Below are 19227 nucleotides of genomic sequence, written 5' to 3'. Positions count from 1 at the left end.
CTCTTATCACTAACACACTCAAAAGAGGGGATGTATCAAAAGATAGATAACTGCCCTGAATAGTTAGTTTTTATGTAAAATTGAGACTTATCATGGTCTGCATTTTTCGCTATTCAGTCAGTAAATTTTCTATGAACACACCCCTTTGAATAATAAATGGTTCTACCCAAGCTGAATGAAAGACCAGTCCATTTTAGAAATTTAGCAGGCTAAAGTGAGACAAGATTGAAAGCTGTTATCAGTACTTCCACAGGGAGTTGTGATCCAATACTGCAATAATTCCGTTAGAAATAAAAACACATCGTAAAAAAAGTTTTATTGTCTTTTGCACAAATGTTATATGATACATGACTATTAGAATAGAAAAGTTGACACTTGCGGTTCAAAACATTGGGAAAATTACTGTCGCAGTTAAATATTGATTTTACAAACATGTGAAAATACTGTTCATTTAGTGTATACAAGTCCATGTGTTTTATTAATACTTGTGCAAATTCTACTCTGGATCATAAACAAGATTGTTAACTGTTTTTGTTCAATGCAAATCATTTACATTTATAAAAAAAAGGTAACCAATTATTTGATAACACCTGGACTGGGATAAAGCATATAAGGCTATGTAGATTTAAGGTTTGGTTTCATAGGCTCAAACAAAACATTTAATCTTTAGCCTGCTAAATTTCGAAAATGGAATGGTCCATCATTCAATTTGGACAATACCATTTATTATTCGAAGGGGTGTACAATGACAATTTACTGACTGAATTAAGAGAACAGTGTAGACCATGATCAGCCAGCACGGACGTGCAGGCTGATCTTGGTCTGCACTGGTCGCAAAGGCAGAATCACTTGCTGCCAGCAGACTAAAGGTTAAGATGATTTGGGTTTTTTACGTCTTAGTTTAACTAAGTTGTATTTTATTTTCTTTATAAAAGTCATAGAAATAAGGCCATACCAAATTGATATGTCGTTCGTCGGAACTACCGCATCAATAATTTCATTCCCGAGAAAAAAATAAAAATTACCCGCCCGCACGTACATAAAAATCTCCGAAAAAAATTTATTATTTTTCGATTACGCGGTCCGGAATAATAACGGCAGAACAGGTTTTATCGCTGTTTTAATGCATCAAAGTGATATTGATCGGATTTCATGCGTCCGTAATACATGTAGCTGATGATCCAAACTCAAAAGTCAGGAATTATGGTGTTGTTCATCATTTGTTTTAAATCTGGAGTGTCTGAGCTAGTGCCACACATGGCCTTCGATTTGCTGGTAGGTAATGAAATAGGTACATTCTACTTTTGTTCAATACAGTGATTATGAAGGAAGCCCGACTTGTAAGACTTGCACAGGGATGCAGTTAAAAATGTTTGGAAATATTGTTCAGATATAAAGTTTTCAAACCATTTGTTATCAGTTGTTTAATTCAGCATGTTAGATCTAGAGCCCAAAGCTGAGGCCAACTAATACACTCCGGGAGAACTACGTTCCAACGTAAGTCATGTCTCAACGATATCATGTGACATATCTCAACGACTTCTGGTTACAGTATCGCTCAATATGACACGGCTTATATTATTTTCATATATAGCAATTACTTTTATGATATTTACTTATGTCTTGACTTGAACATGTATTCAGATTCTAAAAGTAATCGCATAAATTTATCAAAACGTTTAAATTTTAAAAACAGTTGTCTGTTATTTAGAAAATAGAAGCATTTTGCTATTTTCCAGAATAAAACAAATATACTACATTTTTCAACAGCAATACTTACTGACAGTCAATGATCGATTAAAGGCAATGCCAGTCATAATCTTAGAAATATATTACTGCAACTGCTTTATCATAAACAGGCAATATTTATTTAATATGATGTTCCTCATTCTAACCGATGATGTTACTAACTCTAAACGCGACATAGGTAAGCGTTACTGACACTCATCGAAGTCATGCAGCTAAACATTATTTATATTCGAGTGAAATGTACCAGCAAGTCTGTGACTGAAAATCAGATTTTGTTCAAAGTATGTACATATGTACTAGTATTTTTTTATCCGTTTCTTTTATTATCATTTGACGGTTTCCCCAAGATATCTTACTAGCAATATGTACGGGGTAGCGTGGAGTTGACTTATACTATTGCATGCACACACCTTAATTATTATTAAGTCTGTAAAAAGATTCTTTTGAAGCACAGGACGCAACTAAGAAACCTGAAGTAAGCATGTAATCGTAGGTTATTAGATTTGTATCTAGGTATATGCACGCGTTCTGCAGCGGAAATAGAGAAATATTGCGCGACTTTATGAAGAATGAATGCTTATTTATCGATGCAAATCTAAAAATCTTTTTATAATTACTACGTGTATTATTCATTATATCAATGATAAAAAAATTGTTCTTTAACCCAAGTGGAACTGAAAATGTCCTAGTTAAAGGATTTAAAAACATGACGATATCCATGAAACTGACGTCACAACTGACGAAACGCATCCGAAATAAAACTAAAACGTCAATATTTATAGGTTATTGACTTTGTATGTGGATATAATGCACTTGTTCTGCAGCAGTAATATTGCGCGACTTTAGGAGCAATATTATCCGCGAAAGAATGAGTGCATATATCCACATACACTGTTGATAACGTTTTTATTACATACCTACTATCAAGTAATTACTTTATGTCTAAATTTTCTTTCTGGTACGAAAAACAGGAGAAATACGAGAAGAATTTCTCCGAAAATCTAATAAACAAATCAAGCTGACGCGCATTCATATTTTCCGCAAGTTGAAACGTCAAATAGATGTCGCAACGTGCGCGTGGACGTCATGGACATCACGCGATTCTTTCCATTTAAACGTTTAGAAAACATTACTCTCCGACATGAAAGCTTTGTCCGCAATATGTACAGTTTAATATATGGGAGAGTGGTGCCTTTGAGTAATAATGGCCCTGCCAAGGTGATAATAGCCCGAGGGCTATTATTTTCTTTTATGGCCCTTATCACTAAAAGACACCGTTCTACCATCTATTTACCTGTTTATCACACGTGTACCTATAATCGTGTAAGAAAAGTTTAAAGTGCATTTTTCATTTGTTCAAGCATTTACTGGGGTTTTTCAATTTCTATACCATTTGGATAAGAGGCTAAATGTTGTATAAAATCAAATGCCTTGATAGTTGTACTTTCTTACATAAAGCATAATTTAGGGTTGAAAAGAAAATCATTTCATGAAGAATTGCTACGAAGTTAATATACGACTGGGTTGTGCTTTCTTGCCATAATGGCACGTCTAGTGTTATAATCGCCCAAGGGCTTTATTCCGAGGACCATTATGAAACTAGGTGTGCCATTGCGGCTAGAAGGCACAGCCAGCCGTTTATTGACTTTTTATCATATACGTTCACTTCATATTTATTTTGGTATTTTCATTTTATATATTTTCCAAACACCTCAAAGAATTATTTGTTTTGCTTTTTTATCAACAATGCCATCAATATTTGACAATCGATCTGATTCAGCGACCTTTCAATCGCCATAAATAATGTAGCTTCATGACGTCAACATCAAAACGCGCTGACGTTCTGGTTACCCGGGGCCGTTATGGTTATGGCGCCAGAGGCGCACTGCGCCATTATGGATACATAAACAGAAGCCGTAATGACCGTTTTAAACGGCTTTTTGTTACTATTTATAGTAACGTATATAATAAGGAAAAATATTGCACGATCGCAGTCCAATGAAACACAATTGAAATAATTTTAGATACGTAATAAGGAAAAATACACCGGACTGGCCTTTCCGTCGACTTTACCAATGCCTGCAAAACCCAAAACCCAAAAAATCTGGCACCCCATGCGATGGCTCTCGTGTTAGTTATGACAACTTGTGCTGCTTTGATATTATATGGTATTGTATATGTGAACTTAGACAATATCATGTACCTTGAGACTTTCTCATCGTCCTATTTACATGTAGTATTTTTGTCGGTCTGAAATACGTTATTTTACGGAAAGAACATACCGTAACGCTTTAAACGATAAAACTAAAGTGGAACTTTGTTATTGTGCTTCACTTGAATGTAATGACGTCACTTCGGCTTACGGACGTTCATTTCCCGCGCTGTGGGTGCATGCTCTGCCATAAGAATGAGTACTGCAAATGAAGTGTTTCTAATTGCTTTTAAATTTCTGTTGTTATTTGTAAAATACGGCATGCAACAAAAATGATCTGTCAGAATGAAACGCTAATTTTTATACGATATGCAAAAAAAAAAATCAGTTATGTGTTTACGAACTCGACAGAAATATCCGTCCTGAGGGCACTTGTGCCTTGTATGGTTACGAGTTATGACGTCTCAGGTTCCTAATACATTTGCACGGCGTAATAATAATTATTATATGCGGACAAAATGAGCAATACGTCTGCACATGGTGTCGAAAACATTTGTTACGAAATAGCTAATTTATGTGGAAAGTTCTTGAAGCAATGCTTTACGATCTTGATTATCTATACAGTATTGATTACCGGCGTACGCATGTACGTACTATCTAATAAGTGTAATTTTCTACAAGTTCAAATGGTAATTATGATGCTCAGACTTTGCAACACTGTATGTGAGACGTTGTCACATAATGTATGTTATCGTTGCGGCCTTGCAACATTTGTGTAGCTTACATAAGTGTATTTGTAACTAGTTCGTTGTATCTTGCAAAATGCTGCAAATAGCTAATATATCTTCTACAAATCAAACTTATCTTTTCAGTTTTGAAAACGTCAAATATATGCTTAATTACACATAATAAGTGAATCAACAAGGTCATTCGAAGCGATACCGTAGCTTCATCGTTGAGGTATGTCACATGATATCGATGAGACTTGACTTACGTTGGAACGTAGTTCTCCTGGAGTGTAATATCTTAAAAAAATATTTGTTCACAGATCCTGACCTATCACATTGTCTCGGCCCAAATCTTTTTGAACGTAACTTCTTTAGTACAGCAGTCAGATATTCTATCAAAACACATTTAGTCAAGTTAAAAATTGTTTAGCTTTTCAAATAAGTAGTGTTGATATGAAAATAATTTCTAACAAAATCTGTCCTTTTGTAATCCCAGTTTTGCCTGTTTGTACACATGACACCAGGATATATTTAAAATTGGCTGTAAATTGATTGAACGAAAGAAACTGAAAAACAGACTTCCCCAACTCTAAATTTATAGTTCAGTCAAAGCACAACAAACAACACTTTTAAGGGTGGCCATATTGGGATCATTCTTTGTACGCCTGTTATTATTTTTGCCTGAAATGAATCACTACCACAAAAGCTTAAGCTAGCCTGATCATGATCTGTTAAGAAATTATTCCAAAGGGATTCGAGCAATGTCGAAGCATCTGTATGCCAAACTCCGTTTGGTCGCACTGGTCAAGTGGTTTATTACTTCCCCTCACCTCTTAGTCTATGGGTTGGAGTTCCACTAGGGGCACAAATTTGTTCATGTGTCAAAGCCATCTAACTGTGTTTCAGAAGAAATGTTATTCCACACAATCATGTGCCTGTTTTGTCTTTAATATTCCTCATCCTGTGCCATTAAATAGGCACGTCTTCAGATTAATGTAGAAAAATCAAAATTAAAAAATAAAAAAACTCATTCCTTAGTAATTAAAATTACAAAATAAAAAAAAAATAAAGTGATTCAGTGAGTTTTGGCAAGAATTTATTTGCAAAATCATTCATGTAGTCTTTAAAACATACAGAAAAGCTATATACTGTGTTACCCACACTGTAAATGTTTGATTTCTGTGTTATTTCTAAAGAAATGTTAACTTTATATATAATCATAACCGCCTCCTCAAGGGTTCAAGCTGGGAAAAAAAATTTAAAAAAAGCCCGCTCACTCCATGTAAAATCTACCCGCCTCTGAAAAAATCAAAATTGAGAAAAAAAAAAAAAAAAAGAATTTCGCTCGCCCGCTCCTATTTTTTTGAAAATTTTCCGAAGAACTATTAATCAATTTGGTATGGCCTAAATCATCATAAAAATTATATATTTCTAAATCTTTTGAAATAATCTTTAAAAAAAAATGAAACAGTTAGTCTGTTATAATGTGATAATCATCATAAAAGTTACATATTTCTAAATCTTTTGAAATAATCTTTAAAAAAAAAATGAAACAGTTAGTCTGTTATAATGAGATGATAAAGTTTTAGTGAATTAATATGTAAGAAAATTTAGAAAAAAAAATTTACAGAAAAATCTTGATATTGAAATTCTTTTAAAAAATACTGTGCTACATTGAAAACTTGCTGAAAATGTACTTTTATCTCTTAGTAAGTCTTTCAGTTTTATTGAAGCACTGATAAGATTGCAAGGGATGTGAGATTGGGGATGGGCTGCAATATAGAAAGAAAAATCTTAACATATCTATATTTAGAAGAATGAAGGATTTCCATTTATGTATATTGTAATGTACTTTTTATGATGTGAGCCTACAAGTAGTAATGGAATAAGCATATTGATCTTTCTATATATAACATTATACTTTGTTGTTACTGGTGGTCATAACCTTATTTGTCTGAATACAGAGGAAGCTCAGAACTACTGAAATTTTTGTGGACAAAAAATTTCGGGATTTCGGTGAGAAACAATCAGTTTATGGGGATAAGGCTTTGTAGGTGTAATGAAAATTTTGATTATTTAATTGGATTTAATTTTGTTTATTGATGCAATCAGGATAATTAGTTCCCTGCTGAATATTGATGATTTTACAGAATTTAGGATAAAGTGTACAAGATTGTTTCATGCATTTTCATTATCAAAATGAAGTACACTAAAAAAAACTCAGAATAATGTGCCCAAGAATATTAATCTAAAGATTATGACTAACAAGTTTAATCTAAATTAGGCTAAAGAAATATTCATATTCATTGTGAAGATTCGGTATAAGACAATACATTACCCACTGTCAGATTCATATTGAGTAGTTTTCAATTTTGATTTAGTACTGATACAGAATCCAGAGACACTGGATATGTTAACAGATACAGAATTCAGAAAATCATTTGGTAGGGTAATAGATACAGAATCTAGAACACCAGGTAGGGTAATAGATACAGAATCCAGAACACCAGGTAGGGTAATGGATACAGAATTCAGAAAATCATTTGGTAGGGTAATAGATACAGAATACAAAAAATCATTTGGTAGGGTAATAGATACAGAATCCAGAACACCAGGTAGGGTAATAGATACAGAATCCAGAACACCAGGTAGGGTAATAGATACAGAATTCAGAAAATCATTTGGTAGGGTAATAAATACAGAATACAAAAACTCATTTGGTAGGGTAATAGATACAGAATCCAGAACACCAGGTAGGGTAATAGATACAGAATCCAGAACACTTGGTAGGTTAACAGATACATAATCCAGGGACACTTGGTGGGTACTAGATACAGAATGCAGGAACACTTTGCAGGTTAACAAGGTACAGAATCCAGGAACACTTTATATAGGTTGACTGACCCTGTTGCATCAAGAAAGTATTGATTGAAGATTGTCATGAATCCTTACCAAACAAACAATCAAACAAACATATCACATAAATACAGATTACTAGTTTAACATAATAATGTTATCCTGACAGATTGTTTTGATGCCAGATCAGGATATTGTGAGATCTAGGATCTTAAGAGTTCATTTGGAAATGTCTAATAAAGGTGAAGAGGTAAGAGGTTTTCTGAAGAGAAAAAGTAGAGTACAGATACATGTACCTTGTACCACTTCTTTATAAAAAATAATATGTGTGATTTAAGGCCTGAGGTTTTGCAGTGCTTTTGTTTGAGACCTTACGTGGGACAAAAAATATGGATCTATTTCTTTGTTCATTTGCTTTGTAATGAAAACATTTATTTATTTGAATGACCAGTTGTTTCCCCCTGTTATAAATTGAATTAAAATTTCATAATTAACTAGCCTAAAGGACAGTAAATGCTGATGCAGAGGGAGGGATGAGGGATATATTCATGGACATACAGTATTGTCAAGAAACAGGCTGCGAGCTGTAATAGTAGTAGTAATAATAATAATAATAATAATACCTTTATTTTCAGAAGGTGACATACATAGATACAACATATGAGCCGTGCCATGAGAAAACAAACATAGTGGCATTGTGACCAGCATGGATCCAGACCAGCCTGCGCATCTGTGCAGTCTGGTCAGAATTCATGCTAATCGCTTTCAAAGCCTATTGCAATTGGAGAAACTGTTAGTGAACAGCATGGATCCTGACCAGACTGCCGGGATTGTATGTTTGTTTTCTCATGGCGCGTCTCATATTCCTATTATGGCCAGAGTTTGAAATAAACTCTTATGGCATAAAATTGGAACAAAGTTGAAAGAAGCTAGCAGTAGCTTTTGTGGTACTAAGTAAGTGTGGTAAATGATGACTGTTCGTGGGCATGAATAGTGTTTGAAGATTAGGACTTGCATTTGTGTTTTTTTTGTTAGATATAATAGAAAAATACTGTTTGTTTTACAGGTTAAAGAAGGAACATTGTTGAATGACGTTGGTGAATCCATGAGTGGTTTTGCTTCAAAGGTAAAATATTTTGTGCTAATACAGCTAATATTATGACCTAAATAAGTGATAAATGATCCACTGACAACATTAGGTTTTGGCAAAAAAAAAGCCTACATTGAGGATTGATTCAATGCTCTGTATTTGTTTAGCTATATCGGCTGGAAAAATTTATTGTAGCATAATGGTACATTCAAGTCAATTCTATAACATTAAGTAATATTGATATTTGATGTTGTGCAATTGTGTGGATACAGGACAGGAGAACAATTAAATGACATTTTCATTATCCTGCAAATATTCCTAGCTTGTAAATGACTTGATTGCAGTGTGTTCAGGATGCTGATAAAACATGAACAAGGTTTTATACGGGTTGCTAATGAATCTAGATATTTCTCAGTGTCAGTCGTATGGTTCAAGTTTCATATACAAGAAACATGGAACAATTGGCTCCGATTTCACGAAAATACTTATTTGTTTATTGACTTAAGTACGGTAATTTGCTTAAGAAAAGTAAAAATTAAGCAAATGAATGTACTTAAGTCAATTAACAAACATAAGTATTTTCATGGAATTGGGGCCTGATCAAGCAGTAACAAGTTTGAACCCTTAAGAATTTTTTTCCTCCGTGGCAATTGAAAAGAAGAAAATATGTCTGAAGTCACTGCACACTGCAACTCATATATATATACAGTCTAACCTGTACTAATGGTCGCCTCTGATCAGCGGTCACCTCTGTTCAGTGGTCATTTCATGAGGCCCCGACAAATTTTCCTCTATTTCTTCACTTTATTCAGCGGCCACCTCCCATCCTCGGTCATCAGCCACCGGCATTGCCTCCCGACCACCTTATTTGACCCCTTTCAGCGGCCATGTTTCTTTCAAAAGCAATTTTAAGGCAATAATCGCCGAAGGTACCCGATTTTTGTGAAACACGTGATTGCTAAGTTTCGCGTGACTTCACCACAAAAATGACAGAATGACATGAGCTTCTCAATTAAAACTTATAACCAAATGTGTGATCCTCTTTTTGTTACGATCATATGGCCAGTAATTATCTGCAATTAGCGTGGTGACACCTCGTGTCAATTTTGTTGTTCATAGTTTGATGTCGGTTAAAGATAATACTTGATATCTAATTAGCATCATAATATTTGATATTTTTTAAATTCTTTCATCAAAATACTGTTACATTCATACGAAATTGATTGTGTTTGAAGAAATATAAACCACATGATCTTTTACAGAACGTAACAGCAATCTTAGATTTTAGCGTAGATAGTAAGTAAACTTGTTTTGAAGTTGGAAAATTGTCTGTAACAATTTTTGTTGTAAATAAAAAACACGCCAGAGTTTAAAGATTGCTAACAAGACCATTCGTATTGTGAAGGCAAATGCATGTCAATGTATTATGGTAAAATAATTATAGAAAGACGAAAAAGAAATGGGCCTAAAGGTTAAAGTCATGATTGAACAATGGTAATACATATATTTGCTGCACCTCCGAGCAGCAGTCACCTGGTTTAAGCGGCCAAATTGTCTGCTTCCCCTGGCTGGCTGCTTAAGACGGGTTAGACTGTATAGGAAAGTTGTTGGTTACTTGCAGAGAACAAGTTAATGCCAGAGTAGAATCTGGAAACTCTAGTAACAATACTGTTTGGAAAACTGGTGTTTAATAGATATCAAATTGAAACACTGTTGAAATCTGGTGATAGATATCAAACCATCAAAAAAAAAACACTGTTTAAAAATGGTGACGGATATCAAACCAAAACACTGTTGAAATCTTGTATTAGATAGCAATATGTATGCTTTTAGATGTAGTGGCAAAAAAGGCTCCTAAGTATAGTGTTAATAGTAATATGATGTTTTTCTGTGCAGGTACGTGTTTAAATTTTAGAAATGATAAGCAGTGTTCTAATTATTGAAATCGGAATATATGATACATCTCTACACTTAGTTTTAGAACATTAAATTGTCAGTCTCTCTATTTACAAAGTTTATGACTTGAATAATTTCAGCTCTCCAGTGTGGGGGCGAAAGGTTGGGGTAACCTCCAGAGTTTATGGGGTGAACCAAAGACGACATTGAGTTCAGTGGATACAAGCCCTGGCGAGAAATCTTCACTGTTAGGAGGTGGTACTCCTACACATCAAAGGTATCTAGTTTAACTTAATTATAGCTAAAATGCTGATCCAAAGCATGTTTAAAGTAGTGGACCTGTTCTTGCTATCGGCAGTTTCCATGTGGCTTAGGGAAGGTCGGTGGTTCTACTCAGTTGCCTGCCCCTGATGAAGTAATGCCTGGAGGGGTATTTTGTGTCCTCCTCCATCATCAGAGCTGGAAAATCATCATAACTTTGATCTAAATATTGTGATGGTGCGACTTGAAACCCAGCAACAAAAAAGTATAAATATCTTGTGCGAAGTTAATTGCCTTTTGTCATTACTTCTCCTTTACATTTTACTGTCATTTTCTTCTATATCAGTTATTATTTTTGATATCACTTGTTATCTTTGATATCAGTTATTAAATTTTAATAACTTTAATGCCACAAATTTAGAGACTAATGCATCCAAAGGCAGAATTCAATGTAATTCTTGTGATAAGGCAAGTGCTGTTTCAAGTAAAATATAATTGAGCCATGCCATGAGAAAACCAGCATAGTGGGTTTGCGACCAGCATGGATCCAGACCAGCCTGCGCATCTGCGCAGTCTGGTCAGGATCCATGCTGTTTGCTTTCAAAGCCTATAGTAATTAGAGAGACTGGTAGCGAACAGCATGGATCCTGACCAGACTGCGTGGATGCGCAGGCTGGTCTGGATCCATGCTGGTCGCAAAGCCACTATGTTGGTTTTCTCATGGCACGGCTCAGTTATTAATTTCTTTGAAAACAGATGAATTTTCTAAAGATATCTGTAACAGAAATGCTGAATGTTACAACTTGCATTTGCTTGTCTGAGACATTGTCCATTAAGTAACTGTTGTAAATACATTTTCATTAAAGTTCATACAGTACACAAAAGTTCATTCTCAATAATAAAGAGATTGATGAAGTCTCTTTTCATCTGTAATGGTGTATTAGTAAGGAGCTAGGTAATTGTCTTTTACCGCTGTTATTATTACTAATGGTTTTCATTGTGCTAAATTGTGGTGATACTTAGAAGAAATACAGTACCTGTGCTAGTTTACATTAGTTGTTTGATGATTAGATAGTCACAGAAAAATGACAGATTATTTTTAGATGTCACCATGTTCCCCTGTTGTCACTGGTAACAACTGTATCATATGTATTAAGTTATGATTATCTGAGAAATAAAAGTACAGGGCAGTGACTGGTAGAATCAGTTTTCTAGGCTGCCAGACAGGATTGTCACCTGTTTTTGCCAGTGTCAGAAAACCTCGACTGACACCCTGGGGGATAAGATGACTTGCCTGCTGAAATTTATGAATGAATGCAGAAATTCATATGCTGCTGTAATAAATTAGAGCTTAAAAGGGAAACTTTTGTTTTATTTCTTGTGTTAATGGAAGAATATGGTATCCAAGAAAAAGAATCTATAGCTAGTTGAAGGTGCAGATTGAAATATATGGCTCACATGTAATTGTCTCGCCTACCCATTTAATTTGGTAAATAGAGCACAAAACTATTAATTTATGAGGTGATACCCAGATAAAGGGAGTTTTCTTTGAGATAATTTGTCATAGGAAGATATGTCAGGAGTCAGTCGTCTTCCACCTCTGATTTGTCTCAGGAAGTTGTCATGTACTTGAGAATCTGTGAATACAGCTTAGGTTTCCAGACCACTATCACTTCAAGGAAATGCTGTATAAAATGGTGCTATTTCCACATTCTGATGAGCCTGTTGTTATTTTTAGCTCGACTATTCGAAGAATAAGTAGAGCTATCCTACTCACCACGGCGTCGGCGTCGGCGTCGGTGTCGGCGTCAGCCTCGGCGTCACACCCTGGTTAAGTTTTTCGTACCAGTCCACATTTTGACAAAGTCTTTTGAGATAAAGCTTTGAAACTTTCAACTCTTGTTTACCATCACCATGTCCAGTTATAGGCAAGAGTACATAACTCTGTCAAGCATTTTGACTGAATTATGGCCCCTTTTGACTTAGAAATCTTGGTTAAGTTTTTCGTACCAGTTCATATTTTGACAAAGTCTTTTGAGATAAAGCTTTGAAACTTTCAACACTTGTTTACCATCACCATGTCCAGTTATAGGCAAGAGTACAGAACTCTGTCAAGCATTTTGACTGAATTATGGCCCCTTTTGACTTAGAAATGTTGGTTAAGTTTTTCGTACCAGTTCATATTTTGACAAAGTCTTTTGAGATAAAGTTTTGAAACTTTCAACACTTGTTTACCATCACCATGTCCAGTTGTAGGCAAGAGTACATAACTCCATCAAGCATTTTGGTTGAATTATGGCCCCTTTTTGACTTAGAAATCTTGGTTAAGTTTTTCGTACCAGTCCACATTTTGACAAAGTCTTTTGAGATAAAGCTTTGAAACTTTCAACACTTGTTTACCATCACAATATCCAGTTGTAGGCAATAGTACATAACTCCATCAAGCATTTTGACTGAATTATGGCCCCTTTTGACTTAGAAATCTTGGTTAAGTTTTTCGTACCAGTTTATATTTTGTGTAAAGTGTTTGACATATGGCTTTGAAACTTTTATATCTATTTCAGTATAATAGTCTCTATCAGTAGGCAAGAGTACGTAACTCTCTCATCTTTTTTGGCTGAATTATGGCCCTTTTTTATCCCCCCACCAAAGGTGAAGGGGATATTAGAAATGCTCTCCGTCCGTGCGTCCGTCCGTCCGTCCGTGCGTCCGCAACGATCTTTGTCCGGACCATAACTCCAAAAGTACTTGAGGGATTTTCTTCAAACTTCATACACTGATAGAACACATTGGGAGGAAGTGCAGTGTGCAAGAACAATAACTCTACCTTGCCTATTTTTTGAGTTATTCCCCTTTATCTTATTTTCTTAAAAAATTTTGTCCAGAGCATAACTCCAAAAGTACTGGAGGGATTTTCTTCAAACTTCATACACTGATAGAACACATTGGGAGGAAGTGCAGTGTGCAAGAACAATAACTCTACCTTGCCTATTTTTTGAGTTATTCCCCTTTAACATATTTTCTTAAAACATTTTGTCCGGAGCATAACCCCAAAAGTACTGGAGGGATTTTCTTCAAACTTCATACACTGATAGAACACATTAGGAGGAAGTGCAGTGTGCAAGAACAATAACTCTACCTTGCCTATTTTTTGAGTTATTCCCCTTTATCATATTTTCTTAAAAAAATTTGTCCGGAGCATATCTTCTTCATGCATGGAGGGATTTTGATATATCTTGGCACAAATGTTTACCACCACGAGGCGGAGTGTCATACGCATGAACCAGGTCCCTAGGTCTAAGGTCAAGGTCACACTTAGAGGTCAAAGGATACAAGAATAAAAACCTTGTCCGGAGCATTTCTTCTTCATGCATTGAGGGATTTTGATATAACTTGGCACAAATGTTCACCACCACGAGACGGAGTGTCATGCGCAAGATCCAGGTCACTAGGCCTAAGGTCAAGGTCACACTTAGAGGCCAAAGGTCAGATACAAGAATGACTTTGTCCGAAGCATTTCTTCTTCATGCATAGAGGGATTTTGATGTAACTTGGCACAATTATACACCATCATGAGACGAAGTGTCATGCGCAGTTCCCTTCTTTAGAATTACTTCCCTTTGTTGTTACTTTAAATAGCTTTTATTGTAACTTTTTCATTACTAGTCGTAGGGAAAAATTGAGACAACTTTTCTGTAGTACAACAAACATGCTAAATCCAATTTTGAGGTGTATTTTGACCAGTCTCTTCCTGATAAAGATTTTTGTGTGGACTTGCATTTTTTTTTTTTTTTTTTTTTTTTTTTTTTTTTAAAGATTAACTTCCCTTAGTTGTTACTATAAATAACTTATATTGTAACATTTTTATAATTGACCCTAGGGAAAAAACAAGACCACTTTTCTGTGGTACAGCATAGATGTTACTCTCCAGTTTTAGGTGTATTTTATTAATTTTATTATATATAAGGTATCTCTACCTAGTAAGGAGTTTTTTTTGTGGACTTTAAAAAACAAAAGACTTACAATGATTACTAAACAACCACAAAATTAACATTCCATTTGCAAATACAGCTGCTAGAGTAAAGAAATTTGCTTTGACAGGCATATATTGTGACATTCTGGCACTCTTGTTCCCTGTTAGCTTTCCATTCCTTCTTTTTACAGTAGCCATATAGAAAAACATCATAGCTATACTCTTCATGAAAATTAATAAAATTTAGCAGTAAACCACCTCACTACTGACTTATTCTTTCTTCCACATCTTAAAACCCCTGATGCGGACCACATCCTTCAATTATGATATGCCCGGTGGGGGGATTAGCCATGTCTGACATGGCTCTTGTTGAAGTTGGAAACTGGTTCTGTTTTGTATATGTCCATGTTTTGTAAAGACTATTTGACATATGTCTTTTAAACTTTAAACACTTGTTTATCATTATGATTTCCATCTCTAGGCAAGAGTACATAACTCTGACAACTATTTTGACTGAATTATGGCCCTTTTTGGACTTTCAAATTTGTTCAGTTTTTTTTACAAGTCAGCATTTTGTCAAAACTATTTGAACTGTGGCTTTGAAACTTTTAACACTAGTTTATCAACATGATTTCCATCTGTAGGCAAGAGTACATAACTCTGTCAACTATTTTGACTGAATTATGGCCCTTTTTGGACTTGGAAATTAGTTAAATTTTTCATATAAATCCATGTTTTGCCTAACATATAACTTAACATATTTGCCATCATGGTCACACATTGCCATTTAGTGCAAGACTAATCGAAATCCACAAATAAAGGAACATTTTTTGTTTAATCCATTTTTTTGTTTAGTCTGAAAATCTATGGAAATATTTTGACCCCATTCTTCAATCAATTCTTCGAATAGTCGAGCGCGCTGTCATCCGACAGCTCTTGTTTTCTGACTTGTTGTTTTTCCTTTCCTGTTTCAGTGATCAAAGTCAGAATAAACTGTTGAAGGACGAGGATGACTGGGGCGGCTGGTCCGATGATAAAAATTCCGGATGGAATAACGCTGAAGAAAACGGTGATGATCAGGCACTTGAGGATTGGCTAAATGATGATGATGATAGTGGATCAAGGTCTTCCAAACATAAACAATCTAAAAATAGTAACAATGAAGATAATTGGGACGATTGGGGTCAGATTGATGGGAAAGACAAAAAATCGTTAAAATCTAGTCAAAATATGAAAAAGAAGGAAAGTTTAAAAACAAAATCAAGTGATTCAGATGGTTGGAATGTAGAGGACTGGGGCATTGATACATCTTCCAATAAACATTCCTCCAAGAAGCCAAAGGATCCATTAGTTGGCAATCTGTTGGACTTGGATATAAATGACAGTAGCAATATAGAAACAGGGGCAAATAACTCTGGTTGGGACAATGATGTATGGGCGGACGGTGATGATGATGACTGGCAGACTTTAGAGCTGGATAGTAAAACTAAATGAATCTAATGTTGTCTGTTCCTATGGTAATTTATGTTAGTGAAATAAAAATTCCGTTAATAAGCAATTCAATATTTGTAAAAATGCTAAAGAAAATCGTTTATAGTTTCAGTTTTTGTGTTCATTATATAGTGAGATCTTAGAAAGAGAGAAAAGATGAAAAGAATGATTAATTCACTATGATAACAACCCTGTTATAGTTTTTATTGAAAGCATATGCTGATTGTATATTATGTGAAATTAGAATTTGTAAAAAAAAATAATTTAAAATTAAAGTCTGCTGGACAAAGTTTTTGAATAAAAATTCCAAGTTGAATGGTAGATTCCTCAACTTTTAAATTGATCAAATTCTTCTGTAGTTTATAGATAAATCATTTGCATCTTTAAGAAAATTCTTTTATGAAGAAAGTTTTAGAAATATACCAGGATCAGTAAGTTTGTAACTTGATCACTTTTATTATGTTTTATCAGTGTTTGCTGGTTAAATTCCCTTTTAATGTGCAAAAAGAATTGTTTTAGAATTAATTGTTGATACTTAGACATATACTTCAGTGAAGTCTAGATCAAATTATAGACAAACAAATTTAAGGCCAGTATGATTTAATTTTTGGAAGAGCATCTGCCGTAGACCTTATTTTTATTGTCATGCAATGTAATTTGTTATTAAAACATAATATATTTGTATGTTCCTGTGCAATTTTCAACCTGAAATTTTTCTGTAAAAAGTGAAAAAGATGTGCATATTTGCTCACCATACATTTACACATCCTTCAGTCTTGGGCGATAAAAAATTGGTTAATTTGTACTGGCCTAAGATTTAGTTTCCATGTAAAATCTTGCATGAAAATACATTTGTTGTACATTTGTTCTAACATCTAGTATTATTTATTTTGTTTTATTTAAGAAAAAAAAAAGGTTGTTGTAATTGCTAGAAACAAGATAAGTCAGTCTGACTTCAGACACTGGAAAATGAAATCTGCATGGAATCTACTCAAAAATTTATTTGCTTTGTAACTCTCTGAAGGACAAAAAGCTAGAACATTGTTGATATATCAAAGAAGAAAATGCAGAATTTTCTAGAAAGAAATGTTTAAAAGAAATTGTTAATTTACATGTGCAAGATTACGTAGACTTTATTGTTACCCATCACAGGCTTTTCTTTTATGCATAAATTTCCATAAACAAATTGTTTCCTTAAATTTTACTGAAATTCTTTTGAAAACACCATAAATCAAAGAGAATTCTTAAAACTACACTGCTTAATTACCATATTTTTGTCTTTCATCTTGTGAGGTTGGCCCTGAAAAGTTCACTTTTAGTCCTGAAATTAGCCATTTTATATAATGATTAATTGCTACTTAACGTGTCCCTTGTTGCAAAAGCACTGCTTCTGTTCCATGCATATTGTAAAAGAAATGAGTAGATCTATCAGGCATAGTATACACGTATTACAATTTATAACATATGATATTTTAGTATTTGAACAATTTTGGACATTTTACTGGAAACATTGTAGCTGTATTTTGTCTTTGTAATATTATCATTGAACACAATCATACTGTAGTGTCCTGGTATTCCAATGCTAATTTTTTTATCAGTTTCTCACTGTTCCATATTGTTGGTGAATAAGGAGAGTTATTATTCAACTTTACAATATATCAAAAGATATTACATCAATTGAGTATGTCATATGAAAAGGGTAGAATGAATACAAATTACAGCAGAGCCGATACAAGAAGATCAGGGCCAATATAAGAAAATTAGGGCCAATATGGAATTGAAGCATTTAGACTGGTTTAAAAAAAGAAGGCCAGATATGGAGAAGTAGCTTTAACGATGCCATTTTGTAGACAGTGTAATACAGGCAGTCTATAGTCCTTACAGATTTTAGATGCACGCCTAAAAATGTAAAAGTTAGTTTTAATTGTTTTTGTTAAAATTATAATAGTATTTTTGTTTTATCGTAAGAGTTGTTGTAAAGTTGAATAGTAAAATTTGTCATTCATCAAGTGACTGCATGTTAGCTTTGTTACTTGTCCTTAAGCAGTCATATTGGCCTTTGACCTCGGGCCAATATGACCAACCTTAGACCAATAACAAGGCCAATTAGATGAAAACACTTGGTTAGTAACATTTTATTACAGACCATGTCCAAAACATCCATAGTACAGTATTTTTAAGTGAATTTTAAAAATTGGTATGTTTTCTCTGATTGTAGGAAAACAGTTTTAGATATTTTGAATTAATATTTGTTTTAGATGAAATATCAGTATGTAAGATATATAAGATCACCAATGGTATTAAATGTAATATTTCAGTATTGGTTAAACTTGTTTTTATTCTAACAGTGATTTGATACATTTCATTATTTCTTTTGTAGTCCTGTTTGGCGCCATATAACCTATACTGTGTTGGTGCACCATAAAACCCAAATAGATAAATAAATTTCATTATTTCTGGTGTAAAAAAAAAATATTGAGAACTTACAGTATGTCCCATAAGGAACATAAACTCCCACAAATGCCAGCAAGATTGTATTTTTGTATATCTTTCTTTTGGTCCTGCATGATTGCCCTTTCAGGTATTACAGTGATCTGTTTGAATAGCATTTTGAAAAGAAGCTGAATGTTTTATACATGTTATATTAAAAGATGTTTTCTATGGATACAGGGTATCTGTTGGAAGTGATAGATATGTATCATTGAAGGTCATCATGTAAAAAATATTAAGAAGTTAAAACAGTAGAGCACAAGCCTATAGATCGAAAGATTCATTCCCTGAGTAAAATGAGTGCTATCTAAGACTGCGGGCATCCATGGGTTATACAAATGTTCTCTCTCTGACAGCATTAACCTCTTATTCATGTGGGGAAGTTGCAAGTTACTTGCAGAGAACAAGTCAGTACTAGCACAGAATTAATGAACTCATGTAAATTACATGACAGAAACCTCCAGCTATAGCTTGTCTTCATGTTACCTTACACCATTGCACAGTGACTTAGAATTCCATCGAAATTAGACTCTTATTTTAG

At 34.2% G+C, this 19227-nt stretch overlaps 1 protein-coding gene across 1 annotated transcript in view; it reads left to right on the top strand.

Moving 5' to 3' along the window:
• Window positions 1-18513, top strand: part of LOC123523874 (ADP-ribosylation factor GTPase-activating protein 1-like) — a 59673-nt gene extending 41160 nt beyond the window's left edge. Inside the window, exons 9-11 of the mRNA XM_045301613.2 lie at window positions 8552-8611; window positions 10612-10748; window positions 15680-18513. Coding sequence (XP_045157548.2) covers window positions 8552-8611; window positions 10612-10748; window positions 15680-16199 — 717 coding nt within the window. The 3' untranslated portion in view covers window positions 16200-18513. The remainder of the gene's footprint in view (window positions 1-8551; window positions 8612-10611; window positions 10749-15679) is intronic.
• The last annotated feature ends 714 nt before the right edge of the window (window positions 18514-19227 follow it).

Source organism: Mercenaria mercenaria, chromosome 3 (assembly GCF_021730395.1).
Source record: "Mercenaria mercenaria strain notata chromosome 3, MADL_Memer_1, whole genome shotgun sequence".
Taxonomy (NCBI): domain Eukaryota; kingdom Metazoa; phylum Mollusca; class Bivalvia; order Venerida; family Veneridae; genus Mercenaria; species Mercenaria mercenaria.
The sequence above is the reverse complement of the archived record's forward strand: the minus strand, read 5'-3'. Positions and strand labels throughout refer to the sequence as shown.